This window comes from Anolis sagrei, chromosome 3 (genome assembly GCF_037176765.1).
Source record: "Anolis sagrei isolate rAnoSag1 chromosome 3, rAnoSag1.mat, whole genome shotgun sequence".
NCBI classification, from domain to species: Eukaryota; Metazoa; Chordata; class Lepidosauria; order Squamata; family Dactyloidae; genus Anolis; species Anolis sagrei.
Window position 1 is genome coordinate 78,282,668 of NC_090023.1, and position 19,733 is coordinate 78,302,400.

A 19,733-nucleotide genomic window follows, 5' to 3' on the forward strand; every position below is an offset into this window, starting at 1 on the left:
AGGGGAGAAGGCATAAAGGAGCGTGCCAAGAAGGGAATCACATTTGCAGTAGGTACTCCTCTTAGTGCCTCCTTACATTCTGATGTCTAATGCCAAAAAAATCATAGAAAATTGCCCTGGCAATGGTGCAATCAATATGAATTTTTGTACTATTTTCCACAAATGCCCAACTGCTTGTACACTAGCATAAGAACACAACTGAACTCAGGGCAGTGTTTCAACCATAACAAGCTTTTTACATGAGCTTCAGTTTCATGTAGAAAAAAGCATGAAAAGATACCATTGTGAGAAGTTGCATTTATTTTATTATTTATTTAAAACTTTTATATCCCGATCTTCTCTACCTCTGCAGAGGGACTCAGACCGGTAGTTGCAAAAGTACATAAACACAACAAACTGGACTTGCATGATTACCACATGCAACCATCTAATTTCCCCCCTATTGTACTGGTACGGTGATACTATCTCCAAGGAAAGTCAACATGCTGAGTACAATGAACAGAATGAAAATCATTTTGAACTATGTAATGCAGATAATTTTGTCATGTAACAGTTTAAACATTTCACACGGGCATTTGATATTACCACTGAGCTACTGGAAAGAAAATATATGTGTATGGAAAGTGAAATAAACCAATTTTATCAGGAATTTCTTACACAGCAAAAGCACAGAAATACATGTTTTAATTCACTTACCCCCAATACAGTAAATAATAGAGTTATAAAGAAAAGAAGGGGTCTTTGTCCCATACAACATCTGGTAGCCATTAAGAAGAACTGCTCTTGTGCCATCTGACGAACACTCCTGGAAATTTTAATAAGAGATAGTTCTATTAATAGATCACTGGCAGTTTAACAAATCTTGAAATATTTTATATACAATACACCAGATTTTAGAACTGCAGAATCCACTGAAGATCCACAGGCTCTCCTACTGTATAAAGGAACGTACTGTATTTCATTACATAATAATCACATCCCCATTTTTGGAGTCCCAAAATGGGCTTTCCCCCCTTTCTTCACATAATCGTGACAAGAAGTTAAAAAAACAAACAAAACCAAACAAGAAGCTCCCCCTCCTTTCTTTCCCCCTCAAAGACAGTTTAAACCAATGGTGAGCTCTATCTCCCTCCTCTTCATCTTGAGGGTAAGACTTTTAAAACAAACAAACAAACAAAAAACAACCAGAAACTGGCAGACACAATGCATTGATTTTATTTTATCACAAAATACTCACACTCCCCTTTCCCCACCCCAAAATAGAGAGAATAACAAGTGTGACTATTATGCAATGAAATTTTGTATTAGCAACATTTACCTACATGTCAAAGGGATGAAGTAAAAAATAGTTTCTTTCAATACTAAATGTACATACATTTTTGAAGCTAGTTAAAAATTTCACTGAAATAAATTGATGTCTGATCTATTAAATATTTTCAACCAAAATTGGCAAAAACGTGTATAGCTGACATTATATTTTGCTCTTTTCTAGAAGTACTTCACAAAAACAATTGTTCTATAGAAGAAAGTCCTCCAAAAGCACCTCATTTGCTTGACATTTCTTAAATTATAATATTTATGTACTATCAAATTTCACAAGCATACATGAAGAATAATTTCCTTATTTTAATATTTATATTATTATTTTATTCTTGACAGTTTCATCTGATAAGTAACTAATGAATAAATTAAGAGATATTGTGCTGAAAAGGTTCACACAGGGTTACCCTTGAACCTCTAGGTGAAACTGAGCCAGCCATCAATTTCTTACTCTAATCTAAACTGCCAAAAAAGTAAGAGGTTGCATTGAGCTTCTTGAAGAAAACGAAGAGTATTAAATATTTAAAATGTAACACCATCTTATTTGCAGAGATATGCCATGCCATTCTGATACGGGCATAAAACAGACAACAGAAATCAAAGTCCAGCAGCTGCATATTGAATTGGTGCACTTGCATTACACTAACACACCTGTGGAGAGGAAGCCAAATTAAAACAACTTACTTGCTATGGCAGTGCAACAGCAAGTCAATGATAAATGTCTGCCATGCTTTTTCTTTACTAAGTGCATCCAATGCTGTTGGAATCAAGGCAAAACAAAGCGTCATCGCTTCAAGTGCTTCACAGCAAACTTGTTCATCTTCTGCATCTGGTTCATTTCCAGCATTAGTCTGAAATAACAACCAAAAATTAGTACTGTAAGATACATATAAAGGGAGACATGTATTATTTTCTTGGAAACAAAGTCTTGAAACTGGTATCAGAAATGCTATTTTCTACAATACGGAAAACTATCAGTAACATTTGATTAACATATACAACTGAAACTGATATTATGAGGAGGACTATTGAGCCATATGGTATGACTATAGATGATGATACACTGATACTTCTATTTTCACACAACACTCAAATTATATAAGAAAGGTCAAGTGAAGATAACATCTGCACTAAGCGGAGGTTAGCTAATATGTAATCAGGATTTCTTTTAGAATGGTGAACTGAATAAAATATATATTGTGAAACCAGCGCTAAAATGACATCAATATAGAAACAATAAAACAATCTCTGTATAGTGACTAGACAAACTTCAGTTGTTTTTAAGATCTTCTAGAATCCTCTCCGCCATCTTCTTTGTGTGAAAAAGTAAGCTGTCTCTTCTGCAAACGTCTCAAGTTCACCTTTTTAAATGGACTGAACTGTTTAACATACTTCCCCTTTTTTGAAACCACCCCAACTTGGCCTTTTATCACTTCATGTTTTGTTTGAAGGTGTGATTTGAATGAATCTGACAGCTTTTATTCCTCAGAACCTAGTAAAATTGGCCAATCCCTACTCTAAACAATGAGAAACAAAAAATATTTTTATGTTAGTTTTTAAAAATGCAGTAAATTTTTATTAAAGACATGCATTCCACTATTAACTAAAGCCATATTATGAAACAGTTTTGAAATTGCAAGTAACACCATAACATCAAAAACTAGATGAGATCTCTGATTTCTACAGCTTTCATTTCTGTTCTGCAACTACTTAGATTTGCATCAATTGTTTCTTCTTAGTGGGCAGGCTTCCTACTAAGCTACTCAGATACAGAACATTCCGAACGGCTCCTTGGCCCAGACACAAACATCCATTTGTGTGAGGGCACAGATGACCACTTGAAGAACCTCAGCCACAGGTAAGAAACTTGGATCTGTTTTTCAGGTTACCCGCAGCTGGATAAGTGTTCATATTGTAGGCAGAGGCTACTTTTAGCCAAATGCTTTTGAGTGACACCTTTAATCTATTTCTTGATTATCGAAAGCCTAAATGGCTTTCGATAATCCTTTTTTTGTCTGATCCTTTGATCTATATATGACCCATATATGGCCATATTGATCACTGAGTTTGTGTCAGCTTTTAAGAGGACAGTTAGACCAGTGACACTTTTGCTGCAATGTTTGATATCCCTTAAAGCATTTACAATTTGAAAACAAATAATTCGAAGTCAAATTTCTTAATACTTTTATTGTTTACTAATATGAGAGAAAAATGCTTAATATTTCTTACCTTCTCATAGATTTTACTAATATCCTCATTTGAGCTGAATACCAGCTGTACTGATCCACATCCTGAAGCCCAAACTATTTTTTGCACTGCTCTAATAACACAAATATCAGGAATATATTTGGAAGCCTACAAACAGAAACATGGTATTATTCTTAGTTTACAAATTATACTCTATGCATTAATGTGAGCATCGAATAAAAATTCAGACATTAGAATTTTTGAATAAATACAACTTTAAGCCCATTCTTTAGCCATTTATGTTCTTTAGCAGTTTATGTTTATGTTCCTTAAGGAACCTTTAAAAAGGGAAAGAAGAAACTCCCAGGTATAACCTTAATCACCACCTTAAACTTAGCAACAAAATTAGAATTGCATGGACCAAGAACTGGAAGAGGATCTCTTTTAGAAACATAAGACCACACTAACCTCATCGGATATTTGCTGTGCAAGACGTATTGCAACATTCCTTAGCATGCACTCTGATGTTGGATTGGGAATGTTCTGGAGAGCAGTTTGCAATACCACTGCCTGGTCATGAGTTGCTTGATTAATCTGGAATAATTTATTTGGAATATTTTAAAAGAAAGAAATCACTGTATTTAATACTAAAGGTCAATAAGCTGCAAAGATGTAGCTCCACTATACTGTACACAAACACAGATGAAAAATGCTATGATTAAAATTAAAAATCCTGTACTATCTTAACAGGTGAAGGTTTATAGAAAAATAAAATCACTAAACAAGGTTTGTCAATATAGTTCTCTGTTTTATCATAGAATCATCCAGAAAAGCATTCCATTCCAAACAGGAAGTTTCATGCAACCTCTGAACTTCAAGTATCATATAATATTCTTGCTTCCATTAAAAATGCTAGGACATCATTTGTGGAAGAAAATCTCCCAAACAGGCTAAAGTTTACAGATCTTCTTACTCTACCATCTTCATTTTTCTTTCTAGTGTCTTCCACGGTGTTTTCATTTTGCATGCATTCTGTGTTTGTTTGTTTTTTGCATTGCTATATATTTACTTCTATCAGTCTACAATGAGCTTCATTAGATATATCAAGGGCAGGCAACTATCAGGGGCCATGTTTCACCTGTGTCATCTAGTAGTACCTCCTAAGAATTGTCTAGAAATCAATTCCAGTTTCAATTTTGGGGGCTGAAGCTGCAAGAGGAGGGAATTCAGTTCAATTGCATACATGAAAATTAGAAAGAGTATCTTAATTTGTCTCCTACAAAATTACGGAAAACCCGTTATGTATAGGCTCTGAAAAAACTATGCACTGCTTATTCTATGTGAGAGTGTATTAGTTGCCATTAGATTGCAAACTACTGAGAGATAACCAAGACATGTACAAAGTTGCTGCTAAAGCACAAAGTGGCATTACCGGTGACATTGGACTTGTGCCTTCTACAGCTGGCTGACATGCTTCGGCCACAGCTCTTACATGGCCATAGCCAATTGCAGTTAGCAACAGTTTTGCTATTTTTAGAGCATTTAAGTAGGCGCCCCTTCTTGTCTCCATATCTGCATTTGGCAGAAAGTTATTTCTGGTCAGCATACTCAGCACAAGAGGCAAACCACCACTTTTTAAGAAGTTAAACTGAAAGTCAGTGGCATCTTCTCCCAGAGGTAAATTGGCAGGCATTAACAAGGCATAAACTACCTGAAAGGAGAAAAAAGAGACAAGAAGGATATACAGTCAATATGTTGTTGTTGTTGTTGTTCATTCGTTCAGTTGTCTCCGACTCTTCGTGACCTCATGGACCAGCCCACGCCAGAGCTCCCTGTCGGCTGTCACCACCCCCAGCTCCTTCAAGGTCAAGCCAGTCAATATACCTTTAAATTAATTATGCTGCACTGTTGCAGATGAGGATGATTCCACATAATTCTTTTTTTTTACCTTGTACAGACGATATATAGACTAAGTGTGCATCTACACAGAACAATATCCCCCAAATTCAGTGCTCTGAGTACTGTGATCCCTGAATTCAGTGTAGAAGTTGTAAGTAGAACAACAATTTCCAATCTCAAAATATTAAGAGGAAGATATTACAAACCTCTGTCAGATATAGCACTTGTGAGGCAGAAGGACCAAAGAAAAGAGAATCAAGGGATGGACTAAGGCTGCTATCACCAAGTTTTGCGTGGTCTAAACATATAGCTCTTAGCTTCTCTACAGTTGTGTTATCTGAAATAAAAAGCACAATTTGAAGATGCTTCTTTCCATAAACAGCACTATGTAGATTTCTGAAGCACACCATTTTAGAAACTGAAATACACCAACAGAGTACTAAATACAGATAATTTTCATTTACCACAGACAAAATACTGTTATATGTGTATGATATCTTCTTTCTTAAAAGATCAAATCATGCTTTTGCTCTAAGGTGGAGTCTGCAATATCAAGTCATGGTACGCACCACAAAGCTTTCCAAAACAAGCTTGTTTTACTAAGCAAACCAAATAAAGGAGTGGTTTGGGAATTTTAAAACAAGCTAAATGCAACAGATACAGCAGCAAATAAAAACTTGTGTTAAAATCCCACATTAACCTTCTGTCATCGTTTAAGAAGTCGTTTGTTTTGTGGGGTTACTTACAGGGACAACCATGGGATATTACTTTGCAACTAACAGATTAACCAACACTGATCCTGCCTAAAGCAGGCCCATGCAAATCAATGGAAATTTATTTCTAACCCACTAAAACCAAGTAATATAATTTATTCATTTCAGTGGATCCAGTTTAGACAGGATGTACAACAGGTTAAACCTAATATCTATACAAACAAATAAAATTAAAATTTACCTGGTGGCATTAATTTCATAAGGATACGTGCACCATCTCTAAGAGGCGGCATATTTAGGCTACTGCCTAGGTCTGCAACTTGCCAAAGGAAAGAGATGTATCTAGGATGCAATGACATGATCTAAAAAAAAGTAAAAGCTTACCGTGAGTTACTAGCATGTAACACCTGACACCAAATTTCTACTTTTGTTCAGTGCTACAGTTTAATTTGTGCACATTCTTTTACTTACAACTCCAGGCAAACAACCTTCAACTTCTGGATTTGGACCATCGCTATAATGATTGCCATGGTTGCCAGGAGAACCAGTAGAGGAATCAGATGAACTATCAGGACTTGAAGGCATATTGGAACTTATTTGTGTAAGCTTGGCTGTAATTAGCTGAGGAAGGAATCAGGAAGCATTTGTCAATGTGTATGCCATCTAAACCCGTAAAGCACTGTCAACTTGTGAGCTTCAAGGTTATCTGAATGTATTGAACTGAAAACTGGAAGCTTACCCACTTTTCCCAATCAGATTTATGTTATCACTTGTCTTTCAAGCAAGAGCATGCAAAACAGCAAATACTATCAATACTTGATGCTCAAGTGTATTTACCGTTTTATCTTTGAGATTTAGCTGTCCAATTAATTTTCTGTCATCTACAGGATCTACTAGCTCGCCTCCAATGAACAATTCTACTTTTGTATGCGCACTGTTTGCTTTAATGCGATTAAGAATGCAACGCCTAACAGATCCAATGGTGTCATTTGTGTGGGACCAAACATCCAAATCTTCCACTTGCCGACCTTGGTTTGGAAATCGAACTACAAGAGAGATGTGTTTTCCGCGAAAAGCCCTGACAATACAGAAAAAGAAAGCACAATTGTAACAACTTTCTATGTTTAAAGAACTTAATACCACCAGAAGAAAGTGTGGTCATTTAAAAGACTTATGAACATTCCAAGGAAGCTGGAAGATCAGAAAATGTGCTGATATCTCTCTGAAAGAACTACATTTTTAAAGGTAGTTTGTAGTGCATTTCCTATATATTGGCTTTTCCACACATTTCCTCATATGCATGGGGGGACGGGGACGGGACGGACACAACATTTGTGGATCTAAAACGTGGTACACATATAACCTTTTTGAAAGTGTGTGACTCTTATCCATTTCAATATGATTTTCATAATCAAGGAATACTTAGATATGGTTTTGCCAATTCCTTCCTCTGAAATATAGCCTACAGCTCCTGGTATTCATTGGCCATCCTTCATCCAAAACGGATGCTTTTCAAGATCAGACACAATCTAGTGTCTTTAGGCTATTTAGGCCATGCCCTATTTGGAAGACTGTGTGCATCATTCTAAACTAATCTTATTGGGAAGTACACTTAGAACTACATTCTAAATCACAGTAGTTTTAAGACTGCCACAAACCTTGACATTGGTAGAATTGTTCGCTCTTCATGGTAATCACTGTCACACTCATTTATATACTCTCTTAGAACAGTCAACACTCGCACCATTCGTATCGCTTCTTGTCTTGCACAATTAATACTGTCTTTATCTCCATCCAGAACACATAAAGTATCATAAGATGCCTTCAAACGATCAAAACAGGACTGAATGAAGTCTTCATGGATTACTACCTAAAAAAAATGGAAAGAAAAGTATGTGCAGCTGTACTTGATCACCAGATCATAAAATGGTAAAGGAGAGACAAACTGGAGCCCTCTGTACATGTTCATCCAATGAAGGATACCTATGGGTGGAAAGGTGACCAGGGCTACATGCCATGCAGCGAGCTCTACAACTCCATGCACATAGCTTTTTTTTTTTAAAAAAAAAAAGAGATATGAACAGGCTTCACATAGAAACTATTTCATCACAATTCACAGCTGAGCTCAAGTACTGAATACTGGAACAGAGTCAGCAGAGCAATTCTGCTCCCTCTTCTATCTGTGAAGAACCATATGAAAGCATGTCAGGTTTTGTGTGATTACTTTGGCAAACCATACACTTGAAAAAATAAAAGCACTGGCCCATTTCCAAAGATCATTAAAATATTTAGCCTTAATCAACACTACAGCATACATATTAGGGGAACTACGGTTGATATGAAGAGTAAATACCTTAAATATTCTGGATCTTGTCTGCAACTAACTGCTAACCCTACATATAGTTAAAATTAAGTCTCACTAAAATCAGAATAAGTAGATATACTTAGAATCAGGGTACAGTTTTTTTATGTAAGATCATACAGGTTAAAGGGAGGGAATCAGATATTGTCTTCTAGCATCTAGCAGAATTCTGGAGAACATGCCAGCAATCCTAGTATTTCTAACACATATTTCTATTCTGACAGAACACACACACAGCAATTGTTTGACAGTTGAAAAAACATGGCACCCAGCAACTTAAAAGTTGATAGTTTTAGAAGAAAGGAGCAAACTTCCACCTCAATATCAAATAACATTTAATATGATTGCCATGGGAGTAGGATTTCATTTATATAGATGACAGGTGTTATCTATTTTTGAGAATTTTTAATATTTTTACCTGATTAACTTGTAACCTTGGGCCGAGATTGGTATAGATTTCCTTTAGTAGATCTATTGCTCGACTAGCAATGTCATCACTTCCTTGAATTACAACCTACAGCAGAAAAGGGTATATTTTTATATTCTACTTAAAGTGGTCCATAGTACATTCTTAGATTTGATCATGTCACATATTAAACTTTAAAATTAGACCACTATTGTTTAAGAAAAGGTCCCTTTGAGAGAAATCATACATTGGTTTCAATGCTGCATCTTTCACTTATTGTAACTGCTGCAGCAGCCTCTCTACTATATATATATCCAAGATGCTGCCTAGAACAAAAAACTTTGCATGGATAAAGTTCCCCTCACTAGCTATACAGAAGAAACTTCAAGAAAAAGAGTGCATAGAGTTCTTTTCTTTTCCAGTACTGACCACAAGAGTTTTCTGGTGACTGTCCAGGTGGTTTGTTCTAGGCAGCATCTTGAGTGGTAAAGCTGCCAGGTTCAATGATGAGCAAACATCTAAGCAAAACTTAATTTCACATACATTTAAATACTAGAAATGGCCCCAGTTTTGGCTAAGTGCTAGTCAAATTAGTAAATGTGTGAACCCCCCCCCCCACCTGCACAATCAGTTTTGCACAAAAGATAATCTGACATAAAACACACATATTTTCTACCAGCATTCCCTAAGATTATTTTCAGGATCCAAATGATTCACCATAAGATTTACGTGGGAAAAGATAAACACATAACATAGAAGCAGGAGAAATAAACAGGAAGACATAAGGTAAACATTAGAAAACTATTTGGCAACAACATACTGCCCAATTCAACTGTGCAATTTTATTTTCAGCAGACTACCACTGCCAATGCCTTTATTGCACTTAATTGCAGGGCAGCCAATCCCTTAACCTTATCCTCCATAAGCTATTAAGAAACTTTTGGAAGTCCAAATACATTCCCTAGAAAATACATTCTAAGTAATCATGTCAATGTTTGCTTAAATATTACCTATTGGGAATCTTTTTGTCAAATATTTAATATTAAAATCATTATTATTAATGAATGGCATAGTGAAAAATGTTTTTTCCCTGTGTTCTAGGTAAGTTCTAGCAAAAATCCATAATTAGAAGCTGGACATGAAAGCGCAGAATGGTTAGTTAACTAATTTAGATTACTGATACTTACTCGAGTCTAATGCACCATCAAATCTAATGCGCATCTCAATTTTCAAAATCTTGAAATGAATTTTCTGCCGAATGTACTGTGCAACGGCAAAAAGTGCACTCTTTGTAATTTGGCCAAAAAAGGTACGCATTACAGTTGCTGTCTGCTTAGAATTCATTCTTTAAAAACAAGTGTTAGAACATCAGACCTTCCAGCAACTGAAAAGAAAACCTTGGGGTGCATCTATGTTGTAAAATGAATCTACTTTGTCTTGGTTCAATGCCATGGAATCTTGGGGGTTATAGTTTTCTCTGCCAAGGAATACTGATGCCTCACCAAACTATAAATTCCAGGATTGCATAGCATTGAGCCTTGACCATTAAATTAGAGAGGTTGCCCTTCAAATAAGAGCTCCAGGTACAGATTCTGAAGCAGCTTCTCTTTTTGCTTTGGCTCAGCACTACGGTTATCATAGTACACGAATCTAATGCACACCCTAATTTTGGCCAGGTCATTTAGCCAAAAAAGGTGAGCATTAGGTTTGAGTAAAAAGGGTATATACTGTTCATATCATTTACAAGTTTAGGGTCCTGAGTAGCTGGCCATTATTTGTGTTCAGAACTGATCCTGGCCTTTCATGCACGAAGAGGAATTTTTTCATTATTGGGAATTACTTCTGGAGGTCAATGCATTAAAATGAAACAAGATCTCATCTTGACTGATTTCCCACTTTGGTCACTATTGACAATCATATTTATGGTTTGCATTTTTATTTTTTTATTTCAGGACTTCTACAAACAAGTATTGGTTTATGCTCTGAACAAGCACACTTCAAAATATTCTGCCTCGCTTGTATTCTGTTCCTCCCTCTTGATGATACAAAACAAATCTTCATTATGAAGAGTTCAAGTATGATATATAATTTCTAAGTACACACAATTTATTTTTAATTGGCCTAGCTTAGAGACTGACCTCTCCCACTGCTCTTAAAATAGCCTTTTAAAAATTATAAGAAGTCCAACTGTTAGATGCATTTCCACCCATCAAGCCACATACCCTCCAAAGATAATCCAATCCAATTAGTTCCAAGTCATCCATCATATAGGCCCGTCTTTTCGCAACGAGTTTCCCTTCTCGACAGTTTACAGCTTTGAAGAAACGTTCAAAACATTTCATTCCATTTTCTGTTAAGAGTGAAGGGTCCAGCTGAAGAACATTGTTTTCAAAGAAGTCTTTATTTATGTCTGGGTCTAAATCTGGTTCATCTCCCATGAGTTTAGAATACCATTTAAAACAGGCTTCACGATCACACAGGTAGACTGCATTTTCAGCTAAACATTTCCATATTTGTTTTGCCTGAGGAGCACAGAGCCATAGTTGACCATCCTTCAGTAAAAATCTTTTACAAAACAAAGAGAAACAACACATTAGAGTTAGGAATAATACGTAATTCTATAAATCTGAAAACACCTACATTCAGAAAAGGCATTCGAACGGTCTGGGATCTCTTCTAGCACAGGCAGCGAGATAAAATAATACTATACATATGTACTTTGTGTGCTTGATCATTCTTTACTCTGACCTTTTTTTAACTCATAGAAGTCTGCAACATATTGATTCTATAAGAAAAACAGTAACCAGTTCGAAGGTGTAAGAGACAACTCAAGAAAACTATTTTGGTCTAATGCCAGGCAGCCTAAATAAAAACTATTCTTCTCCAAGTGCAACCTATTTCAAAGCCACATGTTTGGAAACAATGTCAAGGATATTACCCTTAAGTTAGCCAATGATATTTTAACAGTTCTTTAGGATGAACATCCTGTAACCAAGATATGTATACCCATCCATGTCAGTTAACACTACTCAGAGGCAACTGTTTGTTTTTTATGTTTCATTCCAACTATGTATTTAATATTAAAAAATAATAAATCCAACTTTAGAAATGAATGTTTTAATTTTACTGGATGAGCTTATTTCATCTTATATTATAATCTTTATCCAACAACAGTACTAAAAGCAGTGTGGGAGTTGAGAAGTTAACGGGAATTTCCCAATGAAGATATAATTGAAATGCAATAGAAACAATACTTTGATGTAGCTCTTTTTTTCTCCTTTCTTTTCTAATCCTCTATGTGCTTCTAATAATAATTAAATATTCTATTTTAATGAATTTGTAATGTACTAACGTAAAAGAAACACAGGGAACAAAATAGTTGGATGAACATAATATCCAGCAAATAGTCTCCTCTTTAGGAATGCTGATCAGCATCTTTTTAGATTGATTGTTAGCAGATAAGACAAAGAAAATCAGGATTTAAACATGTTACCCCTTTCCCTTGCCTCTTATACTGCATGTTTTGCTTCAATTCTTGACACAATAAAAGATTCTAATAGGACATATTTTGTCAGATACAGGCAAATGAAATTGCAGGTTCTGGTCTTATGGGAACAGGTACCAAGCTGCATACAAAAGAGTTTGTCAGAAATACTAAAAATTAATTAGGCATTTTAAAATACAAAGTGAGTCAAGCACTGAAAGGGTTAAATGGATGCAATGACTCAGCAAAAGCTGTAGTTCAATATAGGCAGGTTTGCCTGTAGCTTAGTAGCCCTCAATGTGAGAAGGCCTCAGTGTGATATAGGCCTCGGTGTGAGTAGGCCTGGTGTGAGAAACTTTGGTGAGAGAAGCTCATAGTTGAAGGCCATCATGTGTAAAGCTTCAGTATGAAGGTTGCTGTGTATAACTATTGTATAACTTCAGTATGAGAGGAGGCTCTGTGAGAGCAGAAAGAAGCCCTATGTGGAAGCGAAGAAGGAAGTGTCAAGATCTTTATTTGTGTTATGGATACTTTGTTCTTGTAAATAGTACAACCATTTATTTCGCTATAAAGAAAAGCCTCCTATAGAAGAGATAACATAGGTCTGTGTGTTTTTGTTCTTTTTATCACATTGAGTTACTGGTGCTGGATCATGCTGCTGTTGTTACTCTACTATACATTCATGGGGAGGGTCTTTTGTTAATAAGCTCACTCGCCCAACAGGGTTATCTATGTGAAAGACATATAAGGAGACTTGTTTCTAGCTGACATTCTTGTTCCAACATTACTTAGAAATAAAATCAACACAGAAGACAAATACCATTTTGCAGGCAAGTAGGAAAAATGTATTTGCATTTAAGTTTCAAAAAAAGTTTATTAAATATCTTTATTCAAACTAAAAAAACTATTCAAACCAACCGTAGGAAGTTTAGCCGCTCTTGAACTTCTTGCACATGACTATATCTACTCCCTGGTCTTACAGTTTGTGGATCATATTCTCCATGCTCTGCAAATTTAATACAAATTATTGTGTTAAATATGGAAAATACTAGGGCACCCTATCCACCTTTAGTCAGAATGAAATTCTATTGTGGTTAACAAAGCTCACTCGCAGGAAAGTGGGTTTAAAATCTCACAAGTGCCTTATTAATTAGAAGGGCACTGGATGCCATATTAGTGATTTATCAGCTGCAAAAAATAGTGATAGATTTCTTTTTATTTACAAGTATTTATTTCTGTAAAAATATATTTTAAAGGTTTATATTACAGTAACCATTTTGATTTCCTTAAACATTTTCTTTTAAAAATATTAGCTAAATACTAAAATTAATACTAAAATGTTCAGAAGTGTTAAGCTTTTACCACATTAAAATTTTTGTTCATAAATATGTCCAATAAGTGTTAATAATAGATGAATTATACAAATTCAAATACACAGTTATAAAGTTCAATATTAATGACAGACTGAAATGAAGCTGCCTCCTGACACTATCCTCAATGAGCATTTGCTCAAATATATATTAATGTGTGTAAACACATCTACACACTTTGAACACTTTTGTAAAACTGAATAGAAATGTAACGTATAAGTTTTAATTTACCTAACAAAAACTTTGAAGGATACAACTTCTCCACTGCCTTTGTAAAATGAATTCTGACCACCATGATCATCATGGTTTTTCTCTCCGCCTCCAGTATTTATCAACATTTAAGTGTGGAATAGATGGATTTCTTAAGATAACCCAAAACAAAATTAAATGTAACTCACCTTTAGCATACTGTCTCATGCTTTCCATATATGCTGAAAGATTTTCTGCAACTAATGTTACTAAAGCATGATTGTGCTGAAGTTGATTGATTAAGTCATGGCGATAAAACACATGGGGGCTTCGCTGAGTTTGACTGTAATTTTAAAAAACCCAGAATAGGTAAAGAAGTCTTGTTCTAGTTGTACAAGAAAATCTTTTAAAGAAAAATATGTGTTAATCAGTTATAACATGAAAAGGGGAAAAGAGGTAGAAAAGGGAACCTTGTAACACTTTTAAGAATAACCGAGCATGAGCTGAATAAGGGATTTACATTTTAAATGAGCTTTCAAAGATATCAATCCAATTCTTCCAAGAACTTTGCATTTGACTATTTTATAACTGAATTAGATTTTTTGTGATTTTTTAAAGGACCAACCATGACAACAATCCCAATCAACACTGAAGGCATGTCAGCGGCCAAAGAACAACTGCTCTATGAAATGTGCAGAGATAAGAAATGTGATGTGCTTTGTGTCCAAGAAACACACAGGGATAAACAACAGAAATGATTAAAAGTTCCAGGAATGATCTTAGTAGTGGAAAGACCACATGCGTAGTATAGAAGCACGGTCTTTGTAAAACCAGGCCTCCAAGTCAGCAGTGCCCACAACACTTAAGAAAACAACATAGAGGTTACAACAGAAGAGCTTAATAACATCACGATTACCTCTGTGGACAAGCCCCCAAATGAAGAGTTTTGGTTCTCCTCCCCTGAGAACTTTGATAGGCACCAAAGGGTGGTAGTAATTGGTGACTTTAACAGCCATAGCCATGTATGGGGCTATGCTCAAGAGGATAAAAATGGAGAGGCTGTCCTCTCCTGGGCTGAACTGAACAAACTATCACTTATTCATGATAGTGAGCTCCTACCATCCTACAACAGTGGGAGATGGCACAGAGGGAATAACCCAGACCTCTTATTTGTGAGCGACAGCATTGTGCAGCAATGCACTAAATCAGTGAGACCACCAATACCAAACACACAGCACCGACCAATAGTATGCCAACTGTTGTCAACTATAAGGCCTCAGGAAGTTCGATTTAAACAAAGATTCAACTTCAGAAAGGCAGATTGGACCAATTTCTCAGACACGATAGATGACATGATCATATTGGTCACCCCAATACCCAAAGAATACAAGCACTTTATCGAAATAGTGAAAACCTGCTCACAGGCCTGTATACCGAGAGGCTGCAGAACACACTAACTTCAGGGCAGGCATGTAGCCAGGAGGGGGGGGGGGGGGGCTCGGGGGGTTTCAGCCCCCCCCCCCCCCCAAAATTCTCATGGTGGTCCACAAGAAGGCTTTACTGGTATATTATTTAAACTGTTATGTTTATTCATATCATGATCTGATCACCATGCTCAATATATCCCATATGCATGGGGGTATTGGGGTAAAGATACAAAAGGTTTGCTAGGGTAGACCCTCTTTCACTCACTCAGCCCCCCCCCCCCGCGAATCAAACTCAGCTCCCCCCGAAACAAAATCTTGGCTACAGGCCTGCTTCAGGGCATTTCCCCTGATACAGTTGCATTGTTGGACGACTATTACAGGCTCCACAACAAAGACCCATTTAGTGAGCAAGCACAGATCATTTTGTCCTCCATCTCTGAAGCCAAAAATGAACAGTGGATAAAGCTGATAACGGAAGTCGACATAGGCAGGAGCAGACAGAAGATGTGGAGGCTGCTAAGATGGTTGAGCAATGACCCCTCACAAACTAATACTCATGCCAACATAAAGGCAGATCAGATAGCTCACCAACTTCTGAAGAATAAGAAACCCAACCTTGCCACCAAAGTAGAAAAGAAACCAATAGTCATGCAACCAGATAATGAGAACAACAACTTCATGAACTGTTTACATCTACTGAATTGGACATGGCTCTGAATAAATGTAAAAATGGCAAAGTAGCTGGCCTGAATGATCTACGGATGGAACAAATTACGAATGTTGGTCCAAAAGCATGGTGCTGGCTGCTGAAGCTAATGAACAACTGCACTGCATCCTGTCAGATCCCCAAAATCTGGAGGAAAGCAAGAGTCATAGCTATCTTGAAACCAAGCAAAGAACGCAATGATCCAAAAAGCTATATACCAATCTCCTTGTTGTGCCATCTTTACAAAGTTCGGGAGAGACTCATTTCGCATAGAATTATGGAAAAAATAGACCTATGTCTGAATCTACAGCAAGCTAGTTTCAGGAAAGGCAAAAGCTGCACATCCGAAGTGTTGAACCTGACTCAGTACATAGAAGATGGCTTTGAAAGGCAGCAGATTTCAGGAGCTGTCTTCATAGACTTGTCAAGAGCTTATGACACTATAAATCAATGTCTTATCCTGAGAAAAACAATATTATGAAGGACTACCACCTCACCCGCTTCATAGGAAATCTGCTACAAAACAGAAGCTTCTTTGTTGAGTTCCAGGGCCAAAGAAGCAGATGGCAAAAAACACAAGAACGGCCTGCTTCAGGGGAGCGTGCTTGCTCCATCAATGTTTAATATTTACACAAATGATCAGCAACTGCCAGAAGGGACAGAGTTTCATGTATGCTAACAATCATGCCATCACCGCTCAAGCAGGGAGCTTTGAGATAGTTGAACAGAAGCTCTCCGAAGCTCTAGGTGCTCTTACTAATTATTACAGGGAAAACCAGCTGATTCCTAATTCATTTGAAACACAGACGTGTGCTTTTCATCTTCAGAACCGACAAGCATCTCGAGCTCTGAGGATTACATGGGAAGGAATCCCACTGGAGCATAGCACCACATCCATATACCTGAGAGTTACCCTGACTGTTATCTGACCTACAAGAAGCACTGCCTGAATATCAAACAAAAAATGGGTGCTAGAAACAATATCATACGAAAGCTGACTGGCACAACCTAGGGATCACAACCAGATACAGTGAAGACATCTGCCCTTGTGCTTTGCTACTCTGCTGCTGGTTTGCTCCTGATACGATAAATTTAAAAAAAGTTAATTGATATTGCCACTGTCATAAATGTTGATGTATTTATGTGTTTTTATGGCAGAATTAGCTGCTGTTCATTAAGCCGCCCCGAGTCCCTTCTGAGAGATGGTGGTGGGATATAAATAAAGTTGTTGTTATTGTTACAATTCTTTGAAACCTTTACCCTTCATTTCACTCCATCATTGACTCTATGGAAGTAGAATGCTTCCATAAAAGGCTCATGCTAAAATATACATATGTCTTGAAGATGCTGCTAGATGAGCAGAGTAGGAGTCATGTATAAAACTAGAAATTCATTCAAAATTGAGCATATATAGAACAAACCTATTTAAAATTAAAATTATAACATATAATTATGTTTATAATACATACATCAAGAATTTCTTGAAACAAACATCTTTATATTCTTCAAAAACTCAGCATTGTTCACAACTATTTTTTTATATTGCTAATTATTAAGGTAGTCAATTCAGATCAGAATTCAATTTCAATTCTTCACGGATCTCAAAGATAACTTAAGTCATTAAGACACTGTGCCTAATGTGTGGTTCTTTTAATTATTTTCCCCCAAGGAAGAAGGTGCCTTTAGAACAGGCATGGGCAAGCTTTCGGCCCTCCAGGTGTTTTGGACTTCAACTCCAACAATTCCTAACAGTTGTTAGGAATTGTGAGAGTTGAATTCCAAAACACCTGGAAGATTGCCTGCTCTAGAAAATGGATAAATTGCATTTCAGCATATCTGTGAATGATCAACAGTACTTTTAGCACACAAAAACAATAGAAAGCAGTGAAGACATCAGTTCATGCTGTTAGCATTAAATATGAATACTGAACTGCTTAAGTTCTATTTCCAGTCAATCAGGTGAATTACTCCACATTCTTATCGTTAAAGACTTCAGCTAGATTAATGTCATCGACATCCTATTAAGTTCTTAAATATTACCGTATTTTCCAACATATAAAACGACTGGGCAAATAAGACGACCCCCAACTTTTCCAGTTAAAATATAGAGTTTGGGATATACTCGCCGTATAAGACTACCCCTCTTCCAAGATACACCAAATAAAATTTTTTAAAGCATCAGTTTTGATTTCAATACGATAATTTTCCTATTACTGTACCTTCTTCTCTGCCTCTCAGATCTCGCACATGTGCACCTGCACTGCTTCATTGCAGTCTTCAGGAGCGAGATCTGAGAGGCAGAGCAGGAGGTACGGTAACAGGATACAAGAGCGGGTAAGACAGATAAAAGAGGTGTGTTTTTCTGGACCCAGAGCCACTCTATTTCTTTTTTCCATACCCCGGGCGCTCTGGACACTTACAGCTTGCTCCGCCCTTCACTTACACCTTCCGGGTGAGGTGCCCCTTCACCTCACCATCGGGACCACATTAAGTCCACGAATCCTGATAAATGGATTTTCTTCTACAGTACTTGTACAACGTTGCCCTTAATAGGTTCTTGTGGGTTTTTTCGGGCTATAAGGCCATGTTCTAGAGGCATTTCTCCTGATGTTTCGCCTGCATCTATGGCAAGCATCCTCAGAGGTAGTGAGCATCCTCACTACCTCTGAGGATGCTTGCCATAGATGCAGGCAAAACATCAGGAGAAATGCCTCTAGAACATGGCCTTATAGCCTGAAAAAACCCACAAGAACCTAGTGATTCCGGCCATGAAAGCCTTCGACAATACGTTGCCCTTAATGCTTTCATACAGTCGCTGTATACGGCAGGGACGCAACCACTGCCATTTTTGAGCTCCCCCCACCATATGTGGCAACCACAGATTCTCCAATCTGGATTGGAAGTTTCAGCACCCACTCTGTAAGACGACTCCCGGCATATAAGGCGACCCCTGACTTTTGAGATTTTCTTGGGTTAAAAAGTAGTCTTATATGCCAGAAAATACGGTACATATCCTTGTCGGGTTTTGAGGATGGCTGTTATGATGACATCTAAAGCTTCAAATGGTTTGGGTCCTTGACACTTGAGGTCACCCAGTGAGTTTTTATGGCTAAGCAATAAATTCAAAACCTGTTCTCCAGAGCCACAGTCCCAACGTTCAAAACACCACACCATTCTGGCTCTCAAATACAGACTGTCTAACTCAAAATATTAAAGAAGTTACAAATACAATTGCTCACCTCAAATTCTGTGGAGCTTCACCAAATAAACTACAAATTTCTCTAATTTGTTTCAGTGCAGGAATGACCCATTTGTCATTTGTGCGAAGCTCTTCTATAAAACGATCTATCCATTGTATTTTTTGTGTGTCTCGGTCCTTAAAAAAAGGATCAAACAAATTAATGAATTTTAGCATAAGTTTAGCCCATTGCTGGCTCCCAGTTTTCATTACAGTGTAATTGCTCTATCAACTGGGTGAATGGGCTAAGACCTGAAAACCACCCCAGAAACTATAAGCACTATAAGAAATCTACTTGCTTTTGACAGTTTATGAGGAACTGGTAAAAGCCCTAATAATAATAGAAGAAAACATTAGTAAAACAAAAAAAATTCTATCCTTCACCGACTCCTCCTCCAAAGCGAAATAGAAAGCACTCATCCCCATAAAAAG

General features: G+C 36.9%; 1 protein-coding gene across 2 annotated transcripts in view; it reads right to left on the reverse strand.

The window, feature by feature from the left end:
- USP9X (ubiquitin specific peptidase 9 X-linked) overlaps positions 1-19,733 on the reverse strand; it is a 90,195-nt gene that overhangs the window by 29,248 nt on the left and 41,214 nt on the right. For both annotated transcript variants that reach the window (XM_060770192.2, XM_060770193.2), the window contains 15 exons: positions 19,303-19,439; positions 14,140-14,273; positions 13,290-13,377; positions 11,110-11,452; positions 8,900-8,995; positions 7,778-7,989; positions 6,957-7,197; positions 6,591-6,740; positions 6,361-6,481; positions 5,613-5,743; positions 4,940-5,218; positions 3,976-4,101; positions 3,550-3,675; positions 2,005-2,171; positions 697-805 (listed from right to left, as the gene is read on the reverse strand). In XM_060770192.2, coding sequence (XP_060626175.2) covers positions 697-805; positions 2,005-2,171; positions 3,550-3,675; positions 3,976-4,101; positions 4,940-5,218; positions 5,613-5,743; positions 6,361-6,481; positions 6,591-6,740; positions 6,957-7,197; positions 7,778-7,989; positions 8,900-8,995; positions 11,110-11,452; positions 13,290-13,377; positions 14,140-14,273; positions 19,303-19,439 — 2,460 coding nt within the window. The remainder of the gene's footprint in view (positions 1-696; positions 806-2,004; positions 2,172-3,549; positions 3,676-3,975; positions 4,102-4,939; positions 5,219-5,612; positions 5,744-6,360; positions 6,482-6,590; positions 6,741-6,956; positions 7,198-7,777; positions 7,990-8,899; positions 8,996-11,109; positions 11,453-13,289; positions 13,378-14,139; positions 14,274-19,302; positions 19,440-19,733) is intronic.